The following is a 24,317-nucleotide window of genomic DNA, read 5'->3' on the forward strand; positions in this document are numbered from 1 at the left end:
TAGATAGATAGATAGATAGATAGATAGATAGATAGATAGATAGATAGATAGATAGATAGATAGATAGATAGATAGATAGATAGATAGATAGAGAGATAGAGAGAGATATAGATAGACAATGCATTATTCATACAATTAGCAGCGAATTACTGGAGCTCTTCATTTCAAATTACGAGTAAATTTTTTAAAATTGTAATTCAAAGCCCGATTTAAGTATTTAGCGTGTGTGAAAAATGTTCTCTTTCCCAAAAACATCGATATTTCTTTAAAGTCGTTTGTAAGTAATGATATACGCACAATTGGGACGAACAACGAATTTCGTATAGCACGACGAACTAGTCGACAACAATCCGTTGCGTAAATTCATCGAATGGAACACAATCAAATTATTCGTACTGTTTGTTAAAAATTGGAAAAAATAAGAAAAAGGAATAAAAATTATATTTTTGTGAATCTCCACGATTTTGAGATAATTTCAACAGCTTTAAAATTTATTCGAACATTATTTCGAAATTAGAAAATGTAAGAAATTGGCCTCGAGAAGAACTAAAATTATGTTATTGTGAATATCCCCAATTTAAGATTATTTTAACAGCTTCAAATTTTTTTCGAACATTAATTCGAATTTTCGAACTTAATTCTAAATATTCCAACATAGCATTGTAGTGTCATCAAGTGACTAATTTCAGACAATTCGGGCCACCAGAACTGGTTTTAATGGCTTTAAAATTTTTTTTTTCGAACTTAAGTTCGAATTTTAGAAAATTTTATTTTTAGTTTTTATGACCCAAAGATATTTCGATATTTTTTTATAAAAATTTTTCATTTACCGTTATAATTCAAACAATAACTGCTTAACATTGCCAATCTCTTGTTGTTTTTTGTTTTGCCCAAATTATTTCATGTTGGCAATGCCTAACAGATGTGTCATCGCTAAACAGATGTTCTATCAAAAAAAAAAAAAGAAATAGTGGCAACCTCAATTGGCCACATTGCGGCTCTTGTGTTGTTGTTGCTTTCTATTGCTGGAGGTGGAAATAAAGAAATTTCATCAGCGGACAAATTCTTTTGTAATATTAACAACATTATTTACACAATTTACAACTTAACTACAGGTATTTCCAAAATGATTCTTATCTTAAGCACCCATAACAAGTGTATTTCCATTTAGTTTAGTGACAAAATGACGGAAGAATTGGTTGTTAAATTTCAAGCTCTTGGCATGAGCGAACAAAAAGCCAAAGAGACGGCAAAAAATGCAAATGTGAGTAAAAATCTGCAATTGGCCTTGGATCATTGTAAAGATGCTTCCCTAGGCGAGGGGGTGGGTATGCTATTGTATCATATGGCTACTAAAATTAAGCCACAGAGTGCCGAACATTTACCTTTGCTGGTGCGTTATATTGTGGAGAAAAAATTGGATTCCACTATGAGAGTTGATGCTGCCCTGGAGTATTTACTTAAGCAAGTGCAGAAAAAAGGACAAGCTATTAATTTGCCAGAATTGGAAAAGGAGTGTGGTGTTGGTGTAGTGGTTACTCCAGAGGAAATTGAGAAAGTAGTACAGCAACAGGTGGCCAAGTATAAGGATGCGTTGCTGGAACAACGTTATCACTTTAATTCCTTCAAAATCATGCAAGAAGTAAGAGAAATTTTAAAGTGGGCTGATGCTAAGAGTGTGAAGGCCGCCATAGATGTAGAAATCTTTGATTTGTTGGGTCCCAAAACTGAGGAGGATATGAAACCATTGGCTAAGGGTGACAAGAAAAAGGAAAAGCCTAAGCAGGCTGAAAAACAAGATAACAAAGCTACCAATAACAAAAAAGAAGAAGCTAGCAGTGATGGCGCTCAGACTATAGCGGAACTAATGAAAACTAAAGTACATTTCCATGCTCCCGGTGAAAATTACAAAACAGATGGCTATGTAGTGACCGAAAATACCGAACGTTTGCTTAAGGAACATTTGAAGGCAACGGGAGGAAGAGTACAAACACGTTTCCCCCCAGAACCTAATGGCATTTTACATATTGGTCATGCCAAGGCTATTAATATCAACTTTGGTTATGCTGCTGCCCATAATGGTGTCTGTTACTTGCGCTATGATGATACTAATCCCGAAAAGGAGGAGGAAAAGTTCTTTGTAGGCATTAGAGACATGGTAGAGTGGTTGGGCTACAAACCTTATAAGATAACACACTCCTCGGATAATTTCCAACAATTATATGAATGGGCTGTTGTTCTTATACGCAAAGGTTTAGCCTATGTATGCCATCAAAGCGCCGATGAAATGAAGGGTTTCAATCCCAAACCCAGTCAATGGCGTGATCGTCCTATTGAGGAATCTTTACAACTTTTCGAAGACATGAAGAATGGTAAAATTGATGAAGGTGCCGCCACTTTGAGATTGAAAGTAACCCTGGAAGAGGGAAAAGTTGATCCTGTAGCTTATCGTATTAAGTTTATACCACATCACCGTACCGGCAACAAATGGTGTATTTATCCCACCTATGATTACACTCATTGTCTGTGTGATTCTTTGGAGAATATTACACATTCTTTGTGTACCAAAGAATTTCAATCGAGAAGATCTTCATACTATTGGTTGTGTAATGCCTTGGATATCTACTGTCCCGTACAATGGGAATATGGTCGTTTGAATATGAATTATGCTCTGGTATCAAAACGTAAAATTGCTAAATTGATAACTGAGAAAATTGTCAACGATTGGGATGATCCTCGTTTGTTTACCTTGACCGCTTTAAGAAGACGTGGCTTCCCCGCTGAGGCAATTAACAATTTCTGTGCTCAAATGGGTGTTACGGGCGCACAAATTTCTGTAGATCCTTCTATGTTGGAAGCTGCCGTAAGAGATGTTCTCAATGTTACTGCTCCTCGTAGATTGGTGGTATTGGAACCTTTGAAAATAACTCTAGAAAATTATCCTCATGCTGGTCCTGTAGAAATTGAAGTACCTAATTTCCCACAAAATCCTGAATTGGGTACACATAAGATCACTTTAGATCGTGTGGTATATATAGAACAAAGTGACTTTAAGGAACAACCTGAAAAAGGCTATCGTCGTTTGGCACCTGGCCAAAGTGTAGGCTTAAGACATGCCAATCTTGTTTTAACGCTCAAAGATGTTAAAAAGGATGCTGCCGGTCATGTTACTGAACTTGTTTGCAATTGCCAGTCTACTGATACAGCTGAGAAACCCAAAGCCTTTATTCAATGGGTATCTCAGCCTGTACAAATCGAGGTGCGTTTGTATGAATTGCTATTCAAACATAAAAACCCCGAAGATCCTAATGAAGTTCCAGCTGGATTTTTATCAGACATTAGAGAAGATTCTAAAACTGTATTACAATCGTATGCTGATCGTTCTCTGTTGAACTGCAAAGTATATGATAAATTCCAATTTGAACGTATTGGATTCTTTTCCGTAGATCCAGATACTACTAAGGACAAGATAGTATTTAACCGCACAGTGGGTTTGAAAGAAGATGCTGGTAAGAAATAAACAATTTTATTGTTATAATTTTTTATCAAAAGGAATCTACATATGATGTTAAAAATGTCGCATAAGAAAGCTTTACAATTGAAAAGAAGAAAAACATAGTGTTAACTTTACACTTTTTATAACGAATAAATATTTGATATCTGAGTACGATGTTATGTGAAAGAAGTGCTTGTAGTGTCAGTTATAATATATAGTGCTTAAAGTGATTAAAAGTGAACTATTAAAAAGGAATTAATAGTTGTTCTCAATAAATTGTAAAAGTAGGAAAAAGATTTTTTTAAGAAAAACTTTTCACGTATTGAAAAAGTGCCAATTATTATATCCTGCACCACTTTAGTGGGGAGGGTATATATTTGGTTTGTGCTGATGTTTGTAACGCACAATAATATTGGTCCTATACCCACCTTAAAGTATGCCAATCAACTGAACTCGAATGTCAACAAAAAGCTGCAAAACCAAGTTCTATACTAGGCTTGATGACCCTCATGAACTCTAAATTTATAGGGCCTTATTTGACCCTAGCCCCTATAAAAAGTGAATCCGCGTCTGCGTTAGAGCAATATTCTGAAATTTAAAGAAATTAATTACAAAATTTTCTTCAATTAAAATCTTAATTTTATTTATTTATTTAATTCACTGGTTTACAACAAAACAATTTCTTATTTATTAGATTTTTGGTTTGTAGATTAAAGACTATTTTAGAGTAATTTAAAATAGAAAGTTTATCCTTCATCACTTGGTACTTCCAATGAATTTGTATTCATTGTTATAGTATTTAATTTTAAAACATTTAGTTGTCCTAGTATTAATATTTCATCTATAGCTTTTTTAGCAAAAAGTTTTTGTTGAGCAGTTAATTTACGAAAACCACAGGCCCATGATTGTCCATAAATAGCAGCTTCATCTGTTAGCATGGGAGATAACATATTATTTCTGACAAAACTTCGATTGTAGGGATCTTGAGATTTTAAACGTAATTTTGATTTTTTATTAAAATTCGAGCGTAACTTTCTACAGTTAGTGGAGGTGTTTTCTAATTCCTCAGATTTTTCCGGCATATTTTCTAAAGGTTTTGTGGAATTTTCTTGGAGACCCAAACTTTGTTGATCTTTTATATTCAAGGGGGTTGGCAAAGCTAGGCAAGATTCTGGTTGTATTACTTCAATAATAGGAGTAAACTCTATAATGGGTTTCGGCACCATTACCGGCTCCGGCTCTAAAGTTTTTTCCCGTTGGTTTCTTTTCACCAGCGAACGTGTCATAGACTTACTGCTGTTTAATTTACAATTTTGTTCACTAGCCGTGGACGATATTTCCTCTTTATTTGCAGATTCCCCCATCATAGTTTCATTTTCATCCATAATTTCACTTTTGGTGGCAGTTAAACCCTGTAAATTTTAAAATTTCATTCAAATTTAATAACCGTTATCGAAATGATTGAGGTTAATCGTCATGCATGAATAATTCGTTTCTTAAACGAAAATAAAAGAAACCAACTCTTACCATTAATGTCATTTCTTCGTCATAGTGACCATCTATAGCCACACCATTACTATTATATTTTTCCTGATTCAATAGAAATGATAATTGATCAAAATACCACAACGTGGGATTGTATACATCCGCTGGTTGTTCCTTTTGTGTTTGTTTTATTTTTCTTACTTCTCGATTGAAATTCGAACGAAATGTATTAATTTTACGTTTTACAGAATCTTGATTGGCATCTGGTTCAACGTCTCGCAGTTTTTCCACCAATTTATTCCAGGCCAACGAACGACTTTCACGATTATTATAGTTTTCATCTTTGGTATTCCATAGACTGGGTAGACTGTGATAGATATCGATGAATTCAGTCCAGAATTTTTTATTTGCTGTTATAGCCATGATCAAAATCTTGAAAATTTTGTTTTTTTAGACACACACAGCACAATCATAACCAAAATATGCTTTGAGTCATACAGCATGCATTATGGCCGACTGAGTAAAGCATGACAGAATGTTGATAATATAGAGTGGTCTCTTTCTGGCAGTACATAAAAACAATAAGGCAATAATTACTACTAGAAAGAGGGATTTTATAAGATGGTAGCATTGGCTAGTTTTGACATATTCAAATGAATGATTTCCTTTTTTTCATATAAAGATTAACATATGGATTTGACATTTAATGTGCTTCAATTCATAATTAGCTGTGGTGCCAATGTCACCTTATATAAATAGACCTTGGCTGTTTACATTTGTAACAGAAATTTCTTATTTAATAAAACATCATTTTCCTTTAGTGCTTTATTACAAAATTAAGATCTTATATAAATAATTATAAAAAATGCGTTTTTTGTTAAATTTTTCCTATTTCTTGCCTTCTACCATTATAATATGGTAACCAAACTTTGTTTTAATTGGTGGATCAGTGTACACCGGATTGTTGACTGTTGAAATGGGCAAGGCAAAGGCAGCATCTTGAAAGGGACCCACCATAGCGCCACGTATTTGCCAGCCCAAGTCACCACCGGAACGTGCTTTATCTTCACTATAGGCGGCAGCTACCTCAGGAAACTTTTGGCCGGCTTTTAGTTTTTCCATGGCCTCCATTATTTTGCCTTGTTTTTCGCATAAAATATGTCTTACTTTAACAGCATTACCACCTTTCTTTTCTTTGCCTAACAAATGTAAACAAAATTTGATTTTCTTCCTAAACATTTACACATATAGTATAAAGACGCACCTTTTTCTTCAGCGGCTCCTCCGCCCTTTTTGCCGCCAGCAGCACCTTTATTATCTTTGCCTTTATTATCCTTTTTAGGAGGCATTTTGATTTATTTATTTTCAATTTACAAAGTTCCTTAAATAAACTTAAAAATTAAGGTTATGTATGTGTGTAAAACATAGCAAATGTCAAGTTACTAAGTGCTGCCAAGTTTATTTTGATGAAAAAATCTATGCTGGCAATGCTGTTTTGCTACCTTGTGCAATTTTTTTCTTTTTAATTTTATCATTACCAGCATGACAATTTGTATAAACTATAACCATCTCTTTTCTTCTACTGGCTTTTAAAGGCCCAAAACTTTTGACATTTTATAGCCTTTATAAATTAAATATTCCTCTCCCTCTTTTCTGTCACAGAACTGAAAAAATAAAGTTCATCAGGCATTTTTTCGTAAGTGAAAATTTCATTAAAAATATTTAAATTCGCTATAAAAATTAATAAATTTTATTGAATTTTATAAACTTGTGTGTATAGATTCGTTAATTGTTGGAAAAAAACTTAATAAACCGCTAACACAATGCCTAAAAATAAGGGAAAAGGTGGCAAAAATCGTCGTCGTGGTAAGAACGAAAATGAATTCGAGAAACGTGAATTGATTTTCAAAGAAGATCAGCAAGAATATGCACAAGTTACAAAAATGTTGGGAAATGGCCGTCTGGAGGCAATGTGCTTTGATGGTGTCAAACGTCTGTGTCATATTCGGGGGAAACTAAGAAAGAAGGTAAGGAAAATCTTTGTTTTTTCTTTTTGTATTTTATATATAACAAAGAAAGAAAATTTAATTTCATTATAAGGCAAAGATAAAATTTAATTGTGAAAGTACTAGCGCGCGTTATAGTAGAAATGTGCAAATGTTTGCATTTGTATGAAACATTCATTTCGTTTTTTTGTTTTGGGAGGGTGTGTGTTTGTGTATGAGTAGACTCATCAGTTTGTGTGTTTGTGCAAAAAATTGTTTTGCGATGTGCTTTTTCAGCTGAAGGAGACAATAATAAATAAATTGTTTTTTTAAACCCCCCCCCCCTTTGTTTTGTGGAGGGTTTTTGTGCAGTTGTTTTATGACGTTTTATGTTTATTTAAAGTCAAACAAGGTTGTACAAATATCATTAACATTTATTTTGATTAACAATAACAAAAACAAATGATATTTTTAAATGGTTTTCGAAAGGAGTTGAAAATCGTGAGAGGAATTGTTTATTTTTGTGTTTTTATATTTAAAAATGGTTTTATTATATATTTTATTTAAAAATATGTTGATATTTTGTTTTATGGTCTTCTTGAGAATCTTGTTTAAATTTAACTTGCATTGGCCGCATCCTGCTGTTAATTAGCTTGTAATGTTAGCAAATGTTCCATTTTCAGATTGAGCAGTTAACTATGGGTTCTAGGAAATCTGGGCCAACATATTCAGTGTTATTATGGGTTTATACAACTCAAATTATTATTCCTATTAAATACTTTTCGGTAGTAGCCAATTCTCGTCTCTGATACATCTACTGTTTTACGTTTTAGCGCCATGTATGTTCCTTTATGTTCCAACTTCAATAAAGTTTAAAATTTGTCTCATTTTGCTTACAGAATAGACACTAAACTGATGAGAACCTTTTGGTTCTCGTTTTTTTAAGAACTTTTGGTGTGAAAGACAATTTAGAACCATGAAGTTAGATAGACGTTTCTGGAAATGACTGTGATTTTCAAATACATTGACTCCTTTTCGCTGTTCTTGAAGGATTGTATCTGCTTCAATTTCGTTCATTCATTGCTGGTAGAGACACCCACTTCCCTTATTCGATCGTTTAAGTCTTTCCAGACAATCAAGACATCACACATAGATCGAACATAAACCGCTTCCAAAATAAGCAAATTTCAGGGTTCTCAATCCAAAATTAAATTCTCGAAACTGAAAGTAAAAAAACAGAAATAAATGATAATAATATTAATAGCCTGTTCCTTAAAATGCGAATATTTCATTCTTTTTTTTATTGAAAACAATAAACTGCACATAGCAATTGTCAGGGAAACTGTATAGCTGACGAACATGCCAGGAATTGTGCGATGAGAGTAGAAGATGAAATTAACTCATTTACTGATATTTTTCTTACTAACTGTAAGCTACTGGTTTAGACTTAACTATATAATATGGATCAAATCAGATGGCTCAGTGAAACCACTTGTTCGTGATCAATTTGACCCAGGCCAAGCTTACTATTAAGCTTTCGAAGGAAACAGATATGAACGCGGGTATTAGTAATAATAGGACACTGTACTATTGGCAATCATGCCAGAAGAATGGCTCTCAAATATAACGACTACTGTAAAAGTTGCAATAATGAGGAGGAATAGGAAACGACACCTCACCTTCTCTGCTATTGTCTAGCTTTCAATGAAAGCAGCGAACAATGCTTCGGCCTTGTTGCTTTATCATATTTGGATGAGCTATCGGGTTTATACCTAAAGAATATCCTAAATTTTGTTAATCTAACCGGGAGATTTAAATCTGGAAGTAGGGAGTTATAATCAAATGGACTCCTACGACCACTACAGTAACACAAAGGCACCGCAACTAGGTGGACCCATGTGAGCCACTCATGCTTGGTTGAGTGGCTGCCTTTCTTACCTAACCTAACCTATTGAAATCAATAACAACTTTTCAATATAAAACATGAAAAAAAACTTGTTTGTATATAAAGAAAGTTAGGTCAGTAGCTGGTCGACCTTGATGTCCTCACTGGGCACACGCCCACTAGGCACGACCTTGATGTCCTCACTAGGCACACGTTGATCCTTTTGTATTTCATTTAGAGGAAGAGGTTTTAAAATCTATCAAAATTTGTAAAACTTCTTCTACTTCTGCAATTAACTTTAAAAAATATTATTAAATTTCGATAAAAAAAAAAACACATCTTAAAAACTTGAAACGGAGAAGTTCCCGCTCTTTTTCTAATTTTTAAAAATTTCACCATAATTTAATGTCTTAACAAAATATTCTTATTTAAACCATTTTCTACAAAGTCATTCTTGTTGTATTTATGATATGATTGCTTCTTTTTGTATTGATAATACAAATATTTATTTAACATTTTGTCTACTTCTCTCTTTAATTTTTATAAAAGTAATTATTTGTTTTAATTAGCAGTAGCAATGTAAAATTTCACAAATTGTAAAATATACATTATACAAACTTAAGACTTTATTGCGCCATTGATTCTTAGAACATTTATAAGACAAATTAAAACAAAATGCTTTGTTTCTTATAAGAAGTGAATACTCTGAACACGAGTGAGTGAGTGAGTTGATGTGGAAGACCTAGGTCAAGTTGAATTCTTAACGAAAAAGTTAAATTTCTAAAGGCAGACTATTGAAATTTGTATTAATTTACTTAATAAAACATTCAATCCAAAGGTGTTTCCAAGAAATTTATATACAATCTAATCTAGATATAACACAAGCCAGCACTCTTCTTGCTTGTTCTCATAAAACTCTTAATATCTCACACGACCTATAATCCCCTTTTAATAATCATTAAAAGGTCATAAATATTATTAACAATATTTGTTGATTTTACCTTGATATTAGCCAATTGCCTTAAATTGCATTAAAAAAAGATTAAATTCTTTATTTTTCATTTCTATTAAATAACAATTTAATGTTTAACTAAATAAACAGACGAATTTTGTTCGACGTCTTTTATTTTTGCTAAAACTAAAACAACAACTTATCTAATCAAAAAAATTTATTTAATTTAACAAAAATCATACTTACTTTGGCAAAATTTCATTTCATTTAACTTCCAATCATGTCTGGGACATTTAGAGTGTTCACTCACTCACTCACTTGCTTTTTTTTGCATTTGTGTTCTAATCCTACACTAATGCACGTGTGTAAGGATGTTGGTGTTTGTTATTGTAATTATTTTTTAAGATTAAGATAAGATAAAAATTTGTCGTTTTACAAATAGAATTTTGTAACAACGTAGTACCAAAAAGTTTTACAATTAAATTTAAATTATATATTTTTATTAAATTTGTTTAATTTTAAGTAAATTTCTAATTAGCAAAAATTCAAAATTAATTTTGAAACTGTCACTTATCTTTAAAATTCAAACAATTTTGCTAAATTTGCTTTTAAGTAAATTTTTTATTTTAAATAAATTTTAGCATTTTCGAAAATTTTAAATCAATTTGAAAAATTTTAAATTTTAATTAATTTCGAAAAAATCAATTATCAGTCAAATTCATAATTTTTGTTTTGCTAAAAGAATAATGCAGTTTATTTCGAAAATGTTAATTGTCTTAGAAATTCAATATTCTTTTCTAAATTTATTTTTTTTCGAAAATTCAAAATTTTTTTATTTAAATTTTAAATATCTTTGAAAATTAAATATTTTTGCTAAATTTTCTCGATTTAAAAAAATACATTTTTATCGAAAATTCGAAATTAACTTTAAAAATTATAATTTGTTTTGAAATTCATACATTTCTGCTAAAATTTCTCGAAAATTCAAAATTAACTTCGAAAACATTTAAATATTAAAAAACTATACAAATATTTGCTAAATTTGTTAAATTTAGTTAAGTTTTTTCAAATTCATATATTTCTGCTAAATTTTCTCGATTTTAGGAGAAAAAATTTCATTTTCGAAAATTCGAAATTAACTTCGAACATTTTTAAATGTGGAGGAGAAGATTGAGAGGTCTGTCCTTGTGGACTGGTGAGTGCCTCAATTATGGCTTGGTAGTCCTAAAACCAGTTACTGTGCCTGATGAAGGCATTTATATTATCCAGTCTTAGACTGGATAGTTCTGACAAATCATCAAATATTCGTTTTCCCAGATATACGGTTCGAGTATCTGCTAGCGCAGGGCATTGACAGAGAAGATGTTTAATAGATTCTTTCTCCTCTTCGTCTTGACAACTTCTACAGAAGTCGTTGTGGGGAATTCCAAGTCTTCTTGCATGGTTTCCCAATAAGATATGCCCCGTAATGACAGCAACAAGGTTGCTGATATGAGGGCGGTTTAGTTGCAGAAGATATGACGTGCGTTTACTGTCCAAATTTGGCCACATCTTCCTGGTATTGATACAAGTTGGTTCATTTCGCCATCTTGTCTGAGAAAATTCATAGAACTTTCCATCTATTATGGTCTTGCAGGCTTTTAGCGGTATTCCGCAAAAGATGTCTATGTCCCTGTTGGACATTGAGGCTCCTAGTTTCGCTAATTCATCAGCGATATAGTTGCCAGTCAAATCCCCGTGTCCCTTTTTTTTAAATACTAAAAATCCTATAGATTTATAAGCTTAAATTGCTCGATTTAGATAAATTTCTTGAATTTAAAGTTATATTTTCGAAATTAACTTTTAAGTAAATTTTTCATTTTCGAAAATATTTAATATTTTGGAAAATTAAACATTTTTAATAAATTTTCTCAATTTCAAGAAACTTTATTATTATAGCAAATTCGAAACTTAATTTCAAAAATTTTAATGTTGCTTTGATATTAATATATTTCTGCTAAATTTTCGAAATTAACTTCGACAATTTTTAAATATTGAAAAACCATAGAAATATTTGCTAAATTTTCAAATTTCAATTCAAAGTTGCATTTTGAAAATTAACTTTTAAATAAATTCAAAATTCTTACATTTTTGCTTAATTTTCACTATTTTAAGAAAAAAAATTTCATTTTCGAAAATTCGAAATTAACTTTGAAAATGTCGAAATATTGAAAAACCATAGAGATATTTGCTAAATTTGCTCGATTTTCGAAATAAATTTTTAAGTAAATTTTTAGTTTTCAAAAATTCTAATTTTTTTTTTTTCGAAAATATAAAATGTTTATGAAAATTCAAAAATTCGCAATTGAATATTTACGTTTTTTTTTTTAATTTCGAAATTAAATTTAAACATTCTAGCTTAATGACAACTTAAGGACAACAACACCTTCCTAAACTTCTGACTAGCGCAAGTTTTCTTTTTCAAAGGAGTCGTTCGACATTCTCACAATCTCATCTACGTTATTGTACATAAACATTTTTCCTTCGAGCTCCTAGATCTAGTTTTGTAACAGCCTACCCTTGACCACAGGCAGGACATTCTTTGGGAACGGCATGGTCTATACGTGACCAGTAGGCATTAAGCCTGTTGCTCCGTTCTGATATTAGTGGTGATAGAATCACTCTTGTTGTTAGCAGCAGGTTTTCTAATGTGTCTGCTATAGACGGTAGCAGGTTTTTTTATGTGTCTTCAAGTATGACATTTGTGCAGTATCCTGCGATCGTGGAATTTTTGGCGTCTCTTAGTGTTAGAAGATTCTATTGTCTACCTTCAGATCGTACACTTTTCCTAAAAGTCTTAACATTCATCTTTAGTAGAATTTCATATTTTTTTCTCTCCTACTAGTTCATTGCTTTTGTTTTTGATTGTTTTGTTTTTTCTTTTTTACCTACAAGTTAGTACATCCAGGACCTCGAAACTGCTATCAATTACCTTGTCTATAAACGTACATTTATAGCACATACTAGAAACTGTAAGAAGCTCCTTTTTGTCAACCGTTCGGGGCATGTTTCTTTAATAAATATCCCACATCTTAGTGTATTGCAATCCCGGGGTAAAAAGGTGATACTAGTATCTCTAGTCAGCCGGAACATTTTACTCCCTGCCCACGTTCCCACGACAATTGGATCTTCGCTCCGGAACGACCCGAGTCATGCTCGGCCAAAGATTGTCAACCCAGCGACAGCTTTATCAACGAAAGTTTTTTCCCCAGGAAAGAACTATCGGTCACAGTCGAGCTGTTACAACAACAACTCCCTAGCCAGTTGTCCGCAGGACTATGTCCAGGCTAATCAGTTGATTGAGGTTCCTTTGGGATACACGTAATGGTTATGGTTTAAACTTTAATTTTCCGGATATGAGTTGCGGATAAATGACCAATACATGGTAAAGTCTATAATTCGGTATAAGTTCTTTGCTATTGTCGATGACAACAGATACCTTACAGAGGAGTGACTGTGGAACTAAATGTTGGAAATGATTTGGTATGGTATGATGCAGAATTATGATTTCTAGGTGTAGTTGCAAGTTGCAACAGAGGCCATCACATGTGCGTGATTGGAAATTGTTTTTGAATAGTTATTGAATCTCTTTTCCATCGAGAGACTAGATAGCTTAAGTTCTTTAGCAAAGTACACGATAATTCCATATATGTATGTACATTGCCACTGGCATTTAAGAAGCACAATGGGGCGATTGTGAGACGCATAGAAGCGCAACCACTGATTGAAAAAGGAAGGAGTTCGCGTAAAGCACTTCGACATTTATCTTTGTCATGATAATGAAGCATTTATGTTATTTTTTTCCCACGTTTTTCTGAAGATAAAGTCTTAAAAGTTTATCTTCTTTGTGTAGTATTTTCTATACGAAATCAGTTATTATTTGGTAAATACTAACTTAACAACTTTACTTCCTTCTACTCAATTGCTCTCTCTTTATTCTATTGACAACAACTGTGTGTTTTTTTGTTTTTTAAATTTTACTTAACATCTGTGATTATGTTAAATATGATGTTAGAGCACTTGTCACTAATCAAAATATGTAGCAATTGAAAAGATAAAGTTGCCAAAAAAAAAAAAACAATTTTAGACTTTGTACCTTTAGCATGACAAAACATTTGTGGTACTTTTTGTTTTTCTTACTTTTATTTCTTTGGAAATCCACGTTATATTGCGAAGACTGTGTTAAAAGTTTTAAGTACTGATATTAGCTGTTTTTTTTTTTTGTCGTAGTCGTCTAGCAGTGATATGAATGAGTAATTTCTTAAAAATATTTCACCATAATTTTCTTAGATTATATATTATTTGGTGGTGCTTACCTTAAACAAATGTTTTAATTAAAATAAAAAAATTCTAGGTTTTTCTTTTTATAAAAATTTTAAATAAATACATTTTATTAAATAAAGTTTTTTTTGAGATTTAGTTTTACATTTTTAATAGTTTTTTTTTTCTTAATTTTAAAACTTACAAACTAATGAGATTTCTGGAGTTTATAATACAATTAGTTTTCTATAAGTTAAACTTAATTCGAGTTTTATTTTGTTGAGGATTTGTTTTTTTTTTATTAATTTCTTTTTTATTCAAATTGTGTTGCTGTATTGATGATTTGTTGTATCCATTGGGTAAAAGCTGATACTCTAACAAATACCGAAGGAGCATTTTTTTGTCCACAGGGCATTTTACCCCAGGATACTATACCTATAATAGTCTGTTGTTCTTGACCATAGATATCGTATTGTGTTTGTATTAATGGACCTCCAGAATCTGCTGTACATATACTAACACCTCCTGTTAGCGGACCAGTACATAAATTTGTTTCATGCAATTGCATACCCGATGCCGCTAATACTTCTTCACATAATTCCAAATCTAATATGGGCATATTTGCCTGTTGTAATTTATGTGGAAATTTTGGTACTATAGTCATTGATACATTACCCCAACCATAAAGAGTACCATAACCTTCGGGTATAACATCTGGTTGGGGTAAATTTACCGGCTGTACATATTGATCAAATACCAAGGGTTCTTTGGTATAGATAAGAGCAATATCATAAGGATTTACACCACCCAGATATAATTCATGCCTTACATAATAGTCTATATGACGTAGTTGTACATTATGAGATTCACTGCGTGAATGAATGTCATGACAACCGGCCACTATTACCGAATTAGCCACCATTTGAGGATTAGTTAAACAATGGGCTGCAGTTAAAATCCAATGTTCATTTATAACAGTACCAGCACAATAATGCACTAGACCCTCCTCGGGAGTCATTAGTTGTATAGACACCACATAGGGTGCTGAATGAGGTTCTGCTTCTCGTTTGGCCAAAAACTTTTTACTCCACAAAGTTTGTTGTGTTTCCAGTGAAGCTATACGATTTTCCAAAAAACCATAAGCTAAACGTTGTTGATTGGCAATGACTGCTAATCCTTGTATACGCAAACCACCGCCTTCTCTTCCCACAATGCCGCCACCTTTTCTTAATGGCAATAGTTGTGAATTGCTTGCTACGATCACCATTGGTAATATTGTTGTTATTAAAAGTACATAAATATATTGAATACAAGTAGTCATAATAATTTCTTCTTCTATAACGTTTAAACACGTTGTACACGTTAATAAATCCGTTTTGTTTAGTTTTTATTATCAATATCATAAAGTTTAAATTAAAAGAAAATTGTCTTTTGTTTATTTAAAGTTTCTAACACTTTTTTTTTCAGTTTTTTCAATAATGTTTCTTTTTTAATGTTTCTTGTAACTTGTCTTGTTTAAAATTAACTTAAATTTTAAAAAAGAGTGTGGTATTTATAATTAAATTGTGTTTAAAAATTTTACTCTCTTTTTTTTAATCGGAAATAACGAGGAAAAACGATTTTCTAACTTTTTTTTTAAATAAAAACGAAAGCTTATCGTTTCTTTTATTAGACATTCGTATTTTAATCATTATAACTGCTCATTTTCTTTATCAATATTTGTTAATTTTACACTCTCTTGCTATCTAAGTTTTCTACTCCTATAAAACACACCTCCTCCTGCTTCTGTTTAATGTTCTCTATTCTTAAGTTTTACCTCCCTAGCAGCTTTAATTGTGTAAAAATGTTAAATAATTTCTTTCTATTTAGAGAAATTCCTTTATAATGACTCAATCATAATTTAATTTTGTTAAAATTTAATGCAAAATACTTGTCATTTATTATGCCACAATAATTTTTATACCCTACACCACTATAGTGGGGAGGGTATTATACGTTTGTGCTGATGTTTGTAACATACAAAAATATTGGTCCAATACCCACCTTAAAGTATACCGATCGATTCAGAATCATTTTTTGAGTCGATTAAGACATGTCCGTCCGTCCATCCGTCCGTCCATCCGTCCGTCCGTCTGTCCGGCTGGCTGGCTGGCTGTCCATCGGCCTATATTTGACCCTAGCCCCCATACAAACCCCCCTTCAAAAAATGACTTAAACGTCTAAAATTGACTTGTAACCATTTGTATCGCAATGAAACTCAACAAAACTAACTGTTATTTAGAAATATATCCTTTTCCCAAATTTACCGAGGATCGGCCCATATTTGACCTATATAAAGCCTCATTTAGAAATTTTAGTTTTTTATCAATAAATGGCTTAAATATTTTGGAATTATGGTAATATTCAACATTAAAGTTTCTTTACAAAAAATAAAAATTTTATAAAAGTAAAAATTGTGAAAATATACTCATGGTGTAGGGTATCATATGGTCGGCCATGCCCGACTATTCTTTCCTACTTGTTCTTTTCATAAAACCATTAAATAAATTATTGCTTTAAACATTATTTTAACTTTAGCTTTTTAATTAATTTAACATTTTTATTGCTAACATTAGTGGGAAGCACCTGCTTTTTCTAGTACATATTTGTTCATCAGTTATACATAGTCTTTGGTTAAAATTATTTTCGTCATAAATATATTTCTTATCATTTGTTTAAGAAAAAAAAAGCGCCTTTGTAAGATTCATAACTTTTGCCTTTAAAATATTTTTATATTATCAGTTTATTGCTGTTGTTTCTTTCAACAATTTTCCAGTCACACGTCTATAATTATCAGTTATTACTTTAAATTTGATTTTTTTCAATTACTAAATATAACAGATTATAAATGCGTGACATTCTTAACATGCACGAGATCTTTATCTCATCAATATATAAGTTTGCATAGTCAGTTGGGTCTTCATTAGATATTTTGGGTATTTTTTTAAGCTAAACTTAAATTCTATAAGTTTTACAAAAATTAATTCTGCTTAAGTGTGTTCCCCAATGACTCACCTGTCGGCTAAACGTATTAATTTTATCAGGCATGGGAAGTTCAGTACTATTGTGTACCTTTTACAGTACTTTTTTGGCATGGAATAGCATTTATGGTACTACACCCGTAACATATTATGTACACTTTTTATATTACTACATAATTTCTTATGTAGTTCATACATTACATAGTAGATGGCTTTTTAGACCTGTTTATAAACTAGAAAAAAAAACTAGTCAATAGACTAGATAATAAATTAGTCCATTGATTAGTACATAACCTAATCCACAGACTAGTCTAAAGACGGAACCACAAACTAGTCCAATTAAGAGTTCATTCCAATGGAATAGCTTAAATAATAGTTTTTTTTTACTAGTCCATTGCAGTAAAGGTCTAGTTCAGTTCTTTTTAGTTCTAGATGAATTCTAAATGAGTTCTACATTAGGTCCAATTCACTTCTAGTTCAATTTTAGTTCAGTTCTGGTTCACTTCTAGTTCAGTTATAGTTTAATTCTAGTTCAGTTCTAGTTTAGCTCTAATTCATTTCTAGTTTAGCTCTAGTTCATTTCTAGTTTAGCTCTAGTTCAGTTCTAGTTTAGCTCTAGTTCAGTTATAGTTTAACTCTAATTCAGTTCTAGTTTGACTCTAGTTTAGTTTAACTCTAGTTCAGTTCTAGTTTAGCTCTAGTTCAGTTATAGTTTAATTCTAGTTCATTTCTAATTCATTTATAGTTTAATTCTAGATCAGTTTAGTTCAATTTTAGTTCGGTTCATTTCTAGTTCAGTTCTAGTTCAGCTCTAGTTCAATTCTGGTTCAGTTCTAGTTCAGTTATAGTTTAGTTCTAGTTCAGTTCTAGTTCAGTTCTAGTTCAGTTCTAGTTCAGTTCTAGTTCAGTTCTAGTTCAGTTCTAGTTCAGTTCTAGTTCAGTTCTAGTTTAATTCTAGTTTAATTCTAGTTCAGTTCTAGTTCAGTTCTAGTTCAATTCTAGTTCAGTTCTAATTCAGTTCTAGTTCAGTTCTAGTTCAGTTCTAGTTCAGTTCTAGTTCAGTTCTAGTTCAGTTCTAGTTCAGTTCTAGTTCAGTTCTAGTTCTGTTCTAGTTCAGTTCTAGTTCAGTTCTGCTTCAGTTCTAGTTTAGTTCTAGTTCAATTCTGGTTTAGTTCAGATCTTGTTCAGTTCTAGTTCAGATCTAGACCAGTTCTAGTTTAGTTTTAGTTCAGTTCTAGTTCAGTCTTAGTTTAGTTCTAGTTAATTTTTAGTTCATTTCTAGTTGACTTCTGGTTTAGTTCTAGTTTAGTTATAGTTTATTTCTAGTTCAGTTATAGTTCAGTTCTAGATCGATTCTAATTCAGTTCTAGTTTAGTTCTAGTTCAGTTCTAGTTCACTTCTAGTTCAGTTCTAGTTCAGTTCTAGTTCAGTTCTAGTTCAGTTCTAGTTCAGTTCTAGTTCAGTTCTAGTTCAGTTCTAGTTCAGTTCTAGTTCAGTTCTAGTTCAATTCTAGTTCAGTTCTAGTTCAGTTCTAGTTCAGTTCTAGTTCTGTTCTAGTTCAGTCTTAGTTCAGTTCTAGTTCATTTTTAGTTCATTTCTAGTTCAGTTCTAGTTCAGTTCTAGTTCAGTTCTAATTCAGTTCTAGTTTAGTTCCCGTTCATTTCTAGTTAAGTTCTAGTTCAGTTCTTGTTTAGTTCTAGTTCATTATGAGCTCAATTCTAGTTCAGTTTTTCTTCAGTTCTAGTTCAGTTCTCTTTCAGTTCAAATTGAGTTCGAATATTGTTCAATTCTACGTTAATTTTAAATCTGTTATAGTTCTTGATCAACATGGAAGTTAAAAGTACCTAATATTTATTCATCTTCATTTATTTCATAAAAATTCAACTTTTAAGAATATTTAAATTATCAAAAAATTTTCTCACCACTTTAATATATTGTCAATGTTTCCAAGTACAAATAATATCACAATAATGTTAATTATGAAATTCCTATTAACTTTATCAATACTTTAACAAAATAGTTTGCATTTAAGTTTCCACTTGCAAATTTCCCATCAAAACTTGTGACAATCAATCAATTTGAAAAAATAAAAAACAAATTAAACAGATAATTTTAAAACAACTATAAAAATGTTTATATTTATAAATTGGTCATTTTACAAAAATCTAATAATTGATCACCATCCCTCCGATAATTATGAAAGTGTGTGTGGGTGTGTGACTGTAATCTGCTGCGTATTTTATATAAATTTTTCATGTTTTGAGTGGATGTTATTTTCAATAGATAAGACTCCAATAAATTGAACTTTGCTTGATTTAAACAAAAATCAAATTCTAGGAAATCCATACTCAAGTCAATAAACTATTCCATAGAGTATAGACTAGTTTATTGAATTTAGACTATTCCTAGACTAAAGTAAAGAGAGTTAAAGATTCTTCAAAGTATTTTTAAGCCATTTTTTACTTTTCGAAATTATAAATTTTGTTTAAAATTCTAAATTAATTTCAAAAATTTTAAGTTATTTTTTTACTTTAATCAAATTTTTAAAATGTGATATTTTCAAATTACATATTACATATTCTAATTAAACATTTAATCCTTAACAAATACTTTACGTAATTAAACATTGTGAAATTATTTTCTTTTGATGCCTTTGAAGTGTGACAAGTTCAAACAAAACCATTGTTTGCATACATATTACATAAAAAACTAAACAATTTTCTTAAGTGGGCCATTTGTATTGTTATATCTAGACGATAACCTTATCATTCCTTATAAGGATTTGATTTTTGTTGTTTATAAATAAAGCAAAGTACAATTTATTGGCGTCTTATCTATTAAACATAGCACCCACTCAAAACATGACAAATGTCTATAAAATACGCAGCAGATGAATGTCACTTTTTTATTTCTAAGATTTTCCCATTTAACACACACTCACATAAATATTGGAATGTAGGTAATCAATTATATGACTTTTGTAAAATTAGCAATTTATGAAATTTATAAATATCAACACATAAATATGTTTTTATAATAATTTTAAAATGATGTGTTGAGTTTGTTCTTTATTTATCCCAAGTTGATTGATTGTCACAGGTTTTGATGGGAAATTTGCAAGTGGCAACTTAAGGGCATACTTTTCTATTAAAGTATTGATAACATTAATAGGAATTTTTATAATCAACATTTTTGTGATACTATCTGTAATGAGAATATTTTTTTTGGATAATTTAAATATTAATTAATGTTTAATTATTTATTAGTTGAAATAGATGAAATATGTATTTTATTTTTTATTTTCCACGTTGATCAAGAATTAGAAATGATTTTAAATTAACATAGAACTGAACACAATTTAAACTTAACTTGAACTGAACCAAAACTAAACTAGAACTGAACTAGAACTGAACTAGAACTGAACTAAAACTGAACTGAACTAGAACTGAACTACAATTGAACTACAACTGAACAAGAATTGGGTTCAAATTACGGCATACGATATCGATCGAAATCTCAATAGAATCTAATTGGAGATTTCGAACGATATCGTATGCCATAATTTGAGCCCTGAACAAGAACTGAACCAGAACTGAACTAGAACTAAACTAGAACTGAACTAGAACTAGAACTGAACTAGAACTGAACTAGAACTGAACTAGAACTGAACTAGAACTGAACTAGAACTGAACTAGAACTGAACTAGAACTGAACTAGAACTGAACTAGAACTGAACTAGAACTAAACTAGATCTGAACTAGAACTGAACTACAATTGAACTACAACTGAACTAGAATTGGGCTCAAATTACGGCATACGATATCGATCGAAATCTCAATAGAATCTAATTGGAGATTTCGAACGATATCGTATGAAATAATTTGAGCCCTGAACAAGAACTGAACCAAAACTGAACTAGAACTGAACTAGAACTGAACTAGAACTGAACTAGAACTGAACTAGAACTGAACTAGAACTGAACTAGAACTGAACTAGAACTGAACTAGAACTGAACTAGAACTGAACTAGAACTGAACTAGAACTGAACTAGAACTGAACTAGATCTGAACTAGAACTGAACTAGAACTGAAGTAGAACTGAAGTAGAACTGAACTAGAACTGAACTAGAACTGAACTAGAACTGAACTAGAACTGAACTAGAACTGAACTAGAACTGAACTAGAACTGAACTAGAACTGAAGTAGAACTGAAGTAGAACTGAAGTAGAACTGAAGTAGAACTGAACTAGAACTGACCTAGAACTGAACTAGAACTGAACTAGAACTGAACTAAACCTGAACTAAACCTGAACTAGAACTGAACTAGAACTGAACCAGAATTAAACTAGAACTACAAAGATGTACCTAAATAATATCGATTAACAACATATTTTTACTACAAAATATTCTTATAATTCTATACTCATTAAAAACAGTCAAATTAATTTAAAATAATGATTACAATTTATTTATACACATAAATTTCTACCAAATTTTCCCATGATTAATATTGTCTATGACAAAGTCCATAACACTCATCAATTAAACTACAAGTGACCAGTAGTAAGTTTACTCTTTTAATATGATAAAACCAACAATTCTAATATTTCCTCTTCCTTTTTGTATTAAGTTTTTGTTTGATAAATAAATTACATACATACATATGTATGTATGTGCCTCCATAATATTGTGTGACGTTAACTTTATTCTATGAAAAAAATCATATTTTAAATATTTATGACGTTTAAACTGATAATATACTTTTTTACCCACTTGCCATTGACACTTTTATTTTATTACTAATTATGATCACTTTAGGTATTTAGGAAAAGAAATATTTATTTATAATAGCAAATATTTTATAATGAAATGTGACATAAACGGAAATTGTGGGTATTTAACTGAAACTTTACTAAAAGCTCTTAATTATTATACAATTTTTGTTTTACATTCGGAACTGTTTTTAACATTAGTCATAATAAAAATTTTACCTGCAGATTTTATAAAAAAGGTGTTAAGGCAGGTCTTTTCTTTAATTAGAAACTGAATAGACGTCCAAATGACGTCCAAAATTTTTGTTTATTTGTTTAGTGTCTAAACTTTATCTATCTTCATCTGGAGAAAGGTATTGTTATCATTACTTTAAAATTTTTAGCTAATGCGACAAATAATTCTTGAGAATTTTATAAAAATTATTATCTTAGTAAAAGTAATTCTATCGAATTTAAAAAATAACATTATTTTATTATTCCTTTACTTTTTTTCCAGGTCTGGATCAATCAAGGCGATATCATTTTGGTTGGTCTTCGTGACTATCAAGATTCAAAGGCCGATGTTATTCTTAAATACACATCCGATGAAGCTAGAAATTTGAAAACTTATGGTGAATTCCCTGAATCTGTGCGTATCAACGATACAGTCACCTTTGTGGAAGACGGTTTGGATGAAGATATTGAATTTGGTGATGAAATCAGTTCTGATGATGATGCCGACTCTGTGGACAATATCTGATTAAGCGCTAAAACTAAGAGAGACATAAACAATCAAACAACAGCAGCAGCCGCAACAGCAACAACAACAACAGAAGAAGAGGAAATTGAATTGAACAAAGTGAAAAATTGAATTAAAGAAGAATAAATTAAAAAAAAAACGAAAATAAGTCATTGAAGAAACTAAATTAACTTTAAATTTAAAGTAAAAAATAAAGAAAGAAAAAGTTTTGAAATAAATTTATAAGTTTGAACAACACACAGATCATTGTCCACAGAGTTACGAAAAGCAAATAACATCAAATCAACAAAGAAAGTCAGAAGAGCACGTTTTATATTTGCGTCGCATTAACGTTTTAAAAAATTAAAAACATCAAACCAATAAAAAGAAACTTTTATACAATTAATTGCAAAGACACCGCGTCAAACGTACTCTCTATTCAAAATTTAAATATTTAATAATTCTATATAATAAATAAATATACAATTAAATTTAAACAAAAATATATATTAAAATAAAACCCCCCCTTATATATATTTAAATTAAAAAAAGAACGAAAGCAAAACAACAATTTAAAAAAAAGAAACAAACAACTACATATTAACAAGAAAGCAAATTAAAAAAAAAAGAAAAAAATTTTCCATAACCAACATTAATAACTAAATTATATAGATTATAGAATTTTAAATTTTATTATTTAAAAAAATGAACTTAATCCTTAAAGGTAAAAACTCAATAAAAACAAAACTTTACATAAAAACAAAAAACTTTAAAACAAAATTTGAATTCCGTATTTCTTTGTTTGCTTAACACGCTCTCCTCTCTTTTTTTTATTTATTTTTTTCTTTATTTTAGTTTTATTCCATTCAATACAAATTTCTGTGGTTTAGTTTAATTTGCTTGTTTTTTTCTCTTTTTTTTGTAAAAAAAGTGTTCCTTTCCATCATTTTTATTTCATGACTTTTTTTTAAACAATTTCTTTAAGAAATCTTTGTTTTTTTTATAAATTATTATTATTTAGAAAAAAATATGTTATTAAAATCTTTGTAAAAGGATACGAAACAAATAGTTTATTTTAAGATAATAAAATGTGAAAGGAAGACGCCTAAAAATTTTAAAGTGTTTCTTTTAATTATTTGAAAAGTTAGTATTTCGAAAAGTTTTTTAAGTCAAAATTATAAAATTTCTATCGGAAATTATTCAATTGTTTAAATTTCTCAATTTTTTTTCATATTTTCTTTAGAAAATTTTACAATCGAATTTTCTATAGAAAATTTAACGATTATTCAATTTTGCTATAGAAAATGTGCGATTATTTGAGTTTTCTATAGAAAATTTTTCGATTCTTCGAATTTTCTTTTAAAAATTTAGCGCTATTCGAGTTTTCTGTAGAAAATGTGCGATTATTCGAGTTTTCTATAAAAAATGTGCGATTATTCGAGTTTTCTTTAGAAAATTTAGCAATTATTTAAGTTTTATATAGAAAATATGCGACGGTTCGAATTTTCTATAGAAAATTTAACGGTTATTCGAGTTTTCTATAAAAATTTTTTCGATTATTCGAATTTTCTTTAGAAAATTTAGCAATTCAAGTTTTCTATAGAAAATATGCGATTATTCGAAATTTCTATAGAAAATTTAGCGGTTATTCGAGTTTTCTATAGCAAATGTGCGATTATTCGAAATTTCTATAGAAAATTTAGATA

At 30.4% G+C, this 24,317-nt stretch overlaps 5 protein-coding genes across 6 annotated transcripts; 2 read left to right on the forward strand and 3 right to left on the reverse strand.

Moving 5' to 3' along the window:
- The first annotated feature begins 955 nt into the window (after positions 1–955).
- Positions 956–3,685, forward strand: LOC111678402 (probable glutamine--tRNA ligase). 2 transcript variants are annotated; one of them, XM_023439746.2, is made up of 2 exons: positions 956–1,115; positions 1,172–3,685. In XM_023439746.2, exon 2 carries the CDS (start codon positions 1,184–1,186, stop codon positions 3,518–3,520), a length of 2,337 nt encoding a protein of 778 aa, XP_023295514.2. In that variant the 5' UTR covers positions 956–1,115; positions 1,172–1,183; the 3' UTR covers positions 3,521–3,685. The 2 variants fall into 2 exon arrangements, with proteins under 2 accessions (XP_023295514.2, XP_023295515.2); XM_023439747.2 differs by having other exon boundaries at positions 981–1,115; positions 1,177–3,685.
- A 443-nt stretch (positions 3,686–4,128) lies between these two features.
- Positions 4,129–5,644, reverse strand: LOC111678391. The gene is made up of 2 exons (XM_023439736.2): positions 5,024–5,644; positions 4,129–4,908 (listed from the first exon to the last, which is right to left on the reverse strand). Exons 1-2 carry the CDS (start codon positions 5,402–5,404, stop codon positions 4,243–4,245), a joined length of 1,047 nt encoding a protein of 348 aa, XP_023295504.2. The 5' UTR covers positions 5,405–5,644; the 3' UTR covers positions 4,129–4,242.
- Positions 5,645–5,791: 147 nt separating this feature from the next.
- Positions 5,792–6,465, reverse strand: LOC111678428 (peptidyl-prolyl cis-trans isomerase NIMA-interacting 4). Its single transcript, XM_023439776.2, has 2 exons — positions 6,246–6,465; positions 5,792–6,180 (listed from the first exon to the last, which is right to left on the reverse strand). The coding sequence occupies exons 1-2, from the start codon at positions 6,328–6,330 to the stop codon at positions 5,870–5,872; spliced, it is 396 nt and encodes a 131-aa protein (XP_023295544.1). The 5' UTR covers positions 6,331–6,465; the 3' UTR covers positions 5,792–5,869.
- A 71-nt stretch (positions 6,466–6,536) lies between these two features.
- On the forward strand, positions 6,537–22,771 carry LOC111678438 (eukaryotic translation initiation factor 1A, X-chromosomal). The gene is made up of 3 exons (XM_023439787.2): positions 6,537–6,677; positions 6,762–7,008; positions 22,390–22,771. Exons 2-3 carry the CDS (start codon positions 6,805–6,807, stop codon positions 22,630–22,632), a joined length of 447 nt encoding a protein of 148 aa, XP_023295555.1. The 5' UTR covers positions 6,537–6,677; positions 6,762–6,804; the 3' UTR covers positions 22,633–22,771.
- Positions 13,992–15,595, reverse strand: LOC111678437 (lectizyme). The gene has a single exon (XM_023439786.2). The coding sequence runs from the start codon at positions 15,421–15,423 to the stop codon at positions 14,416–14,418; it is 1,008 nt and encodes a 335-aa protein (XP_023295554.2). The 5' UTR covers positions 15,424–15,595; the 3' UTR covers positions 13,992–14,415.
- Positions 22,772–24,317: the final 1,546 nt, after the last annotated feature.

The sequence above is a fragment of the Lucilia cuprina genome, chromosome 4, assembly GCF_022045245.1.
Source record: "Lucilia cuprina isolate Lc7/37 chromosome 4, ASM2204524v1, whole genome shotgun sequence".
Classification (NCBI taxonomy): domain Eukaryota; kingdom Metazoa; phylum Arthropoda; class Insecta; order Diptera; family Calliphoridae; genus Lucilia; species Lucilia cuprina.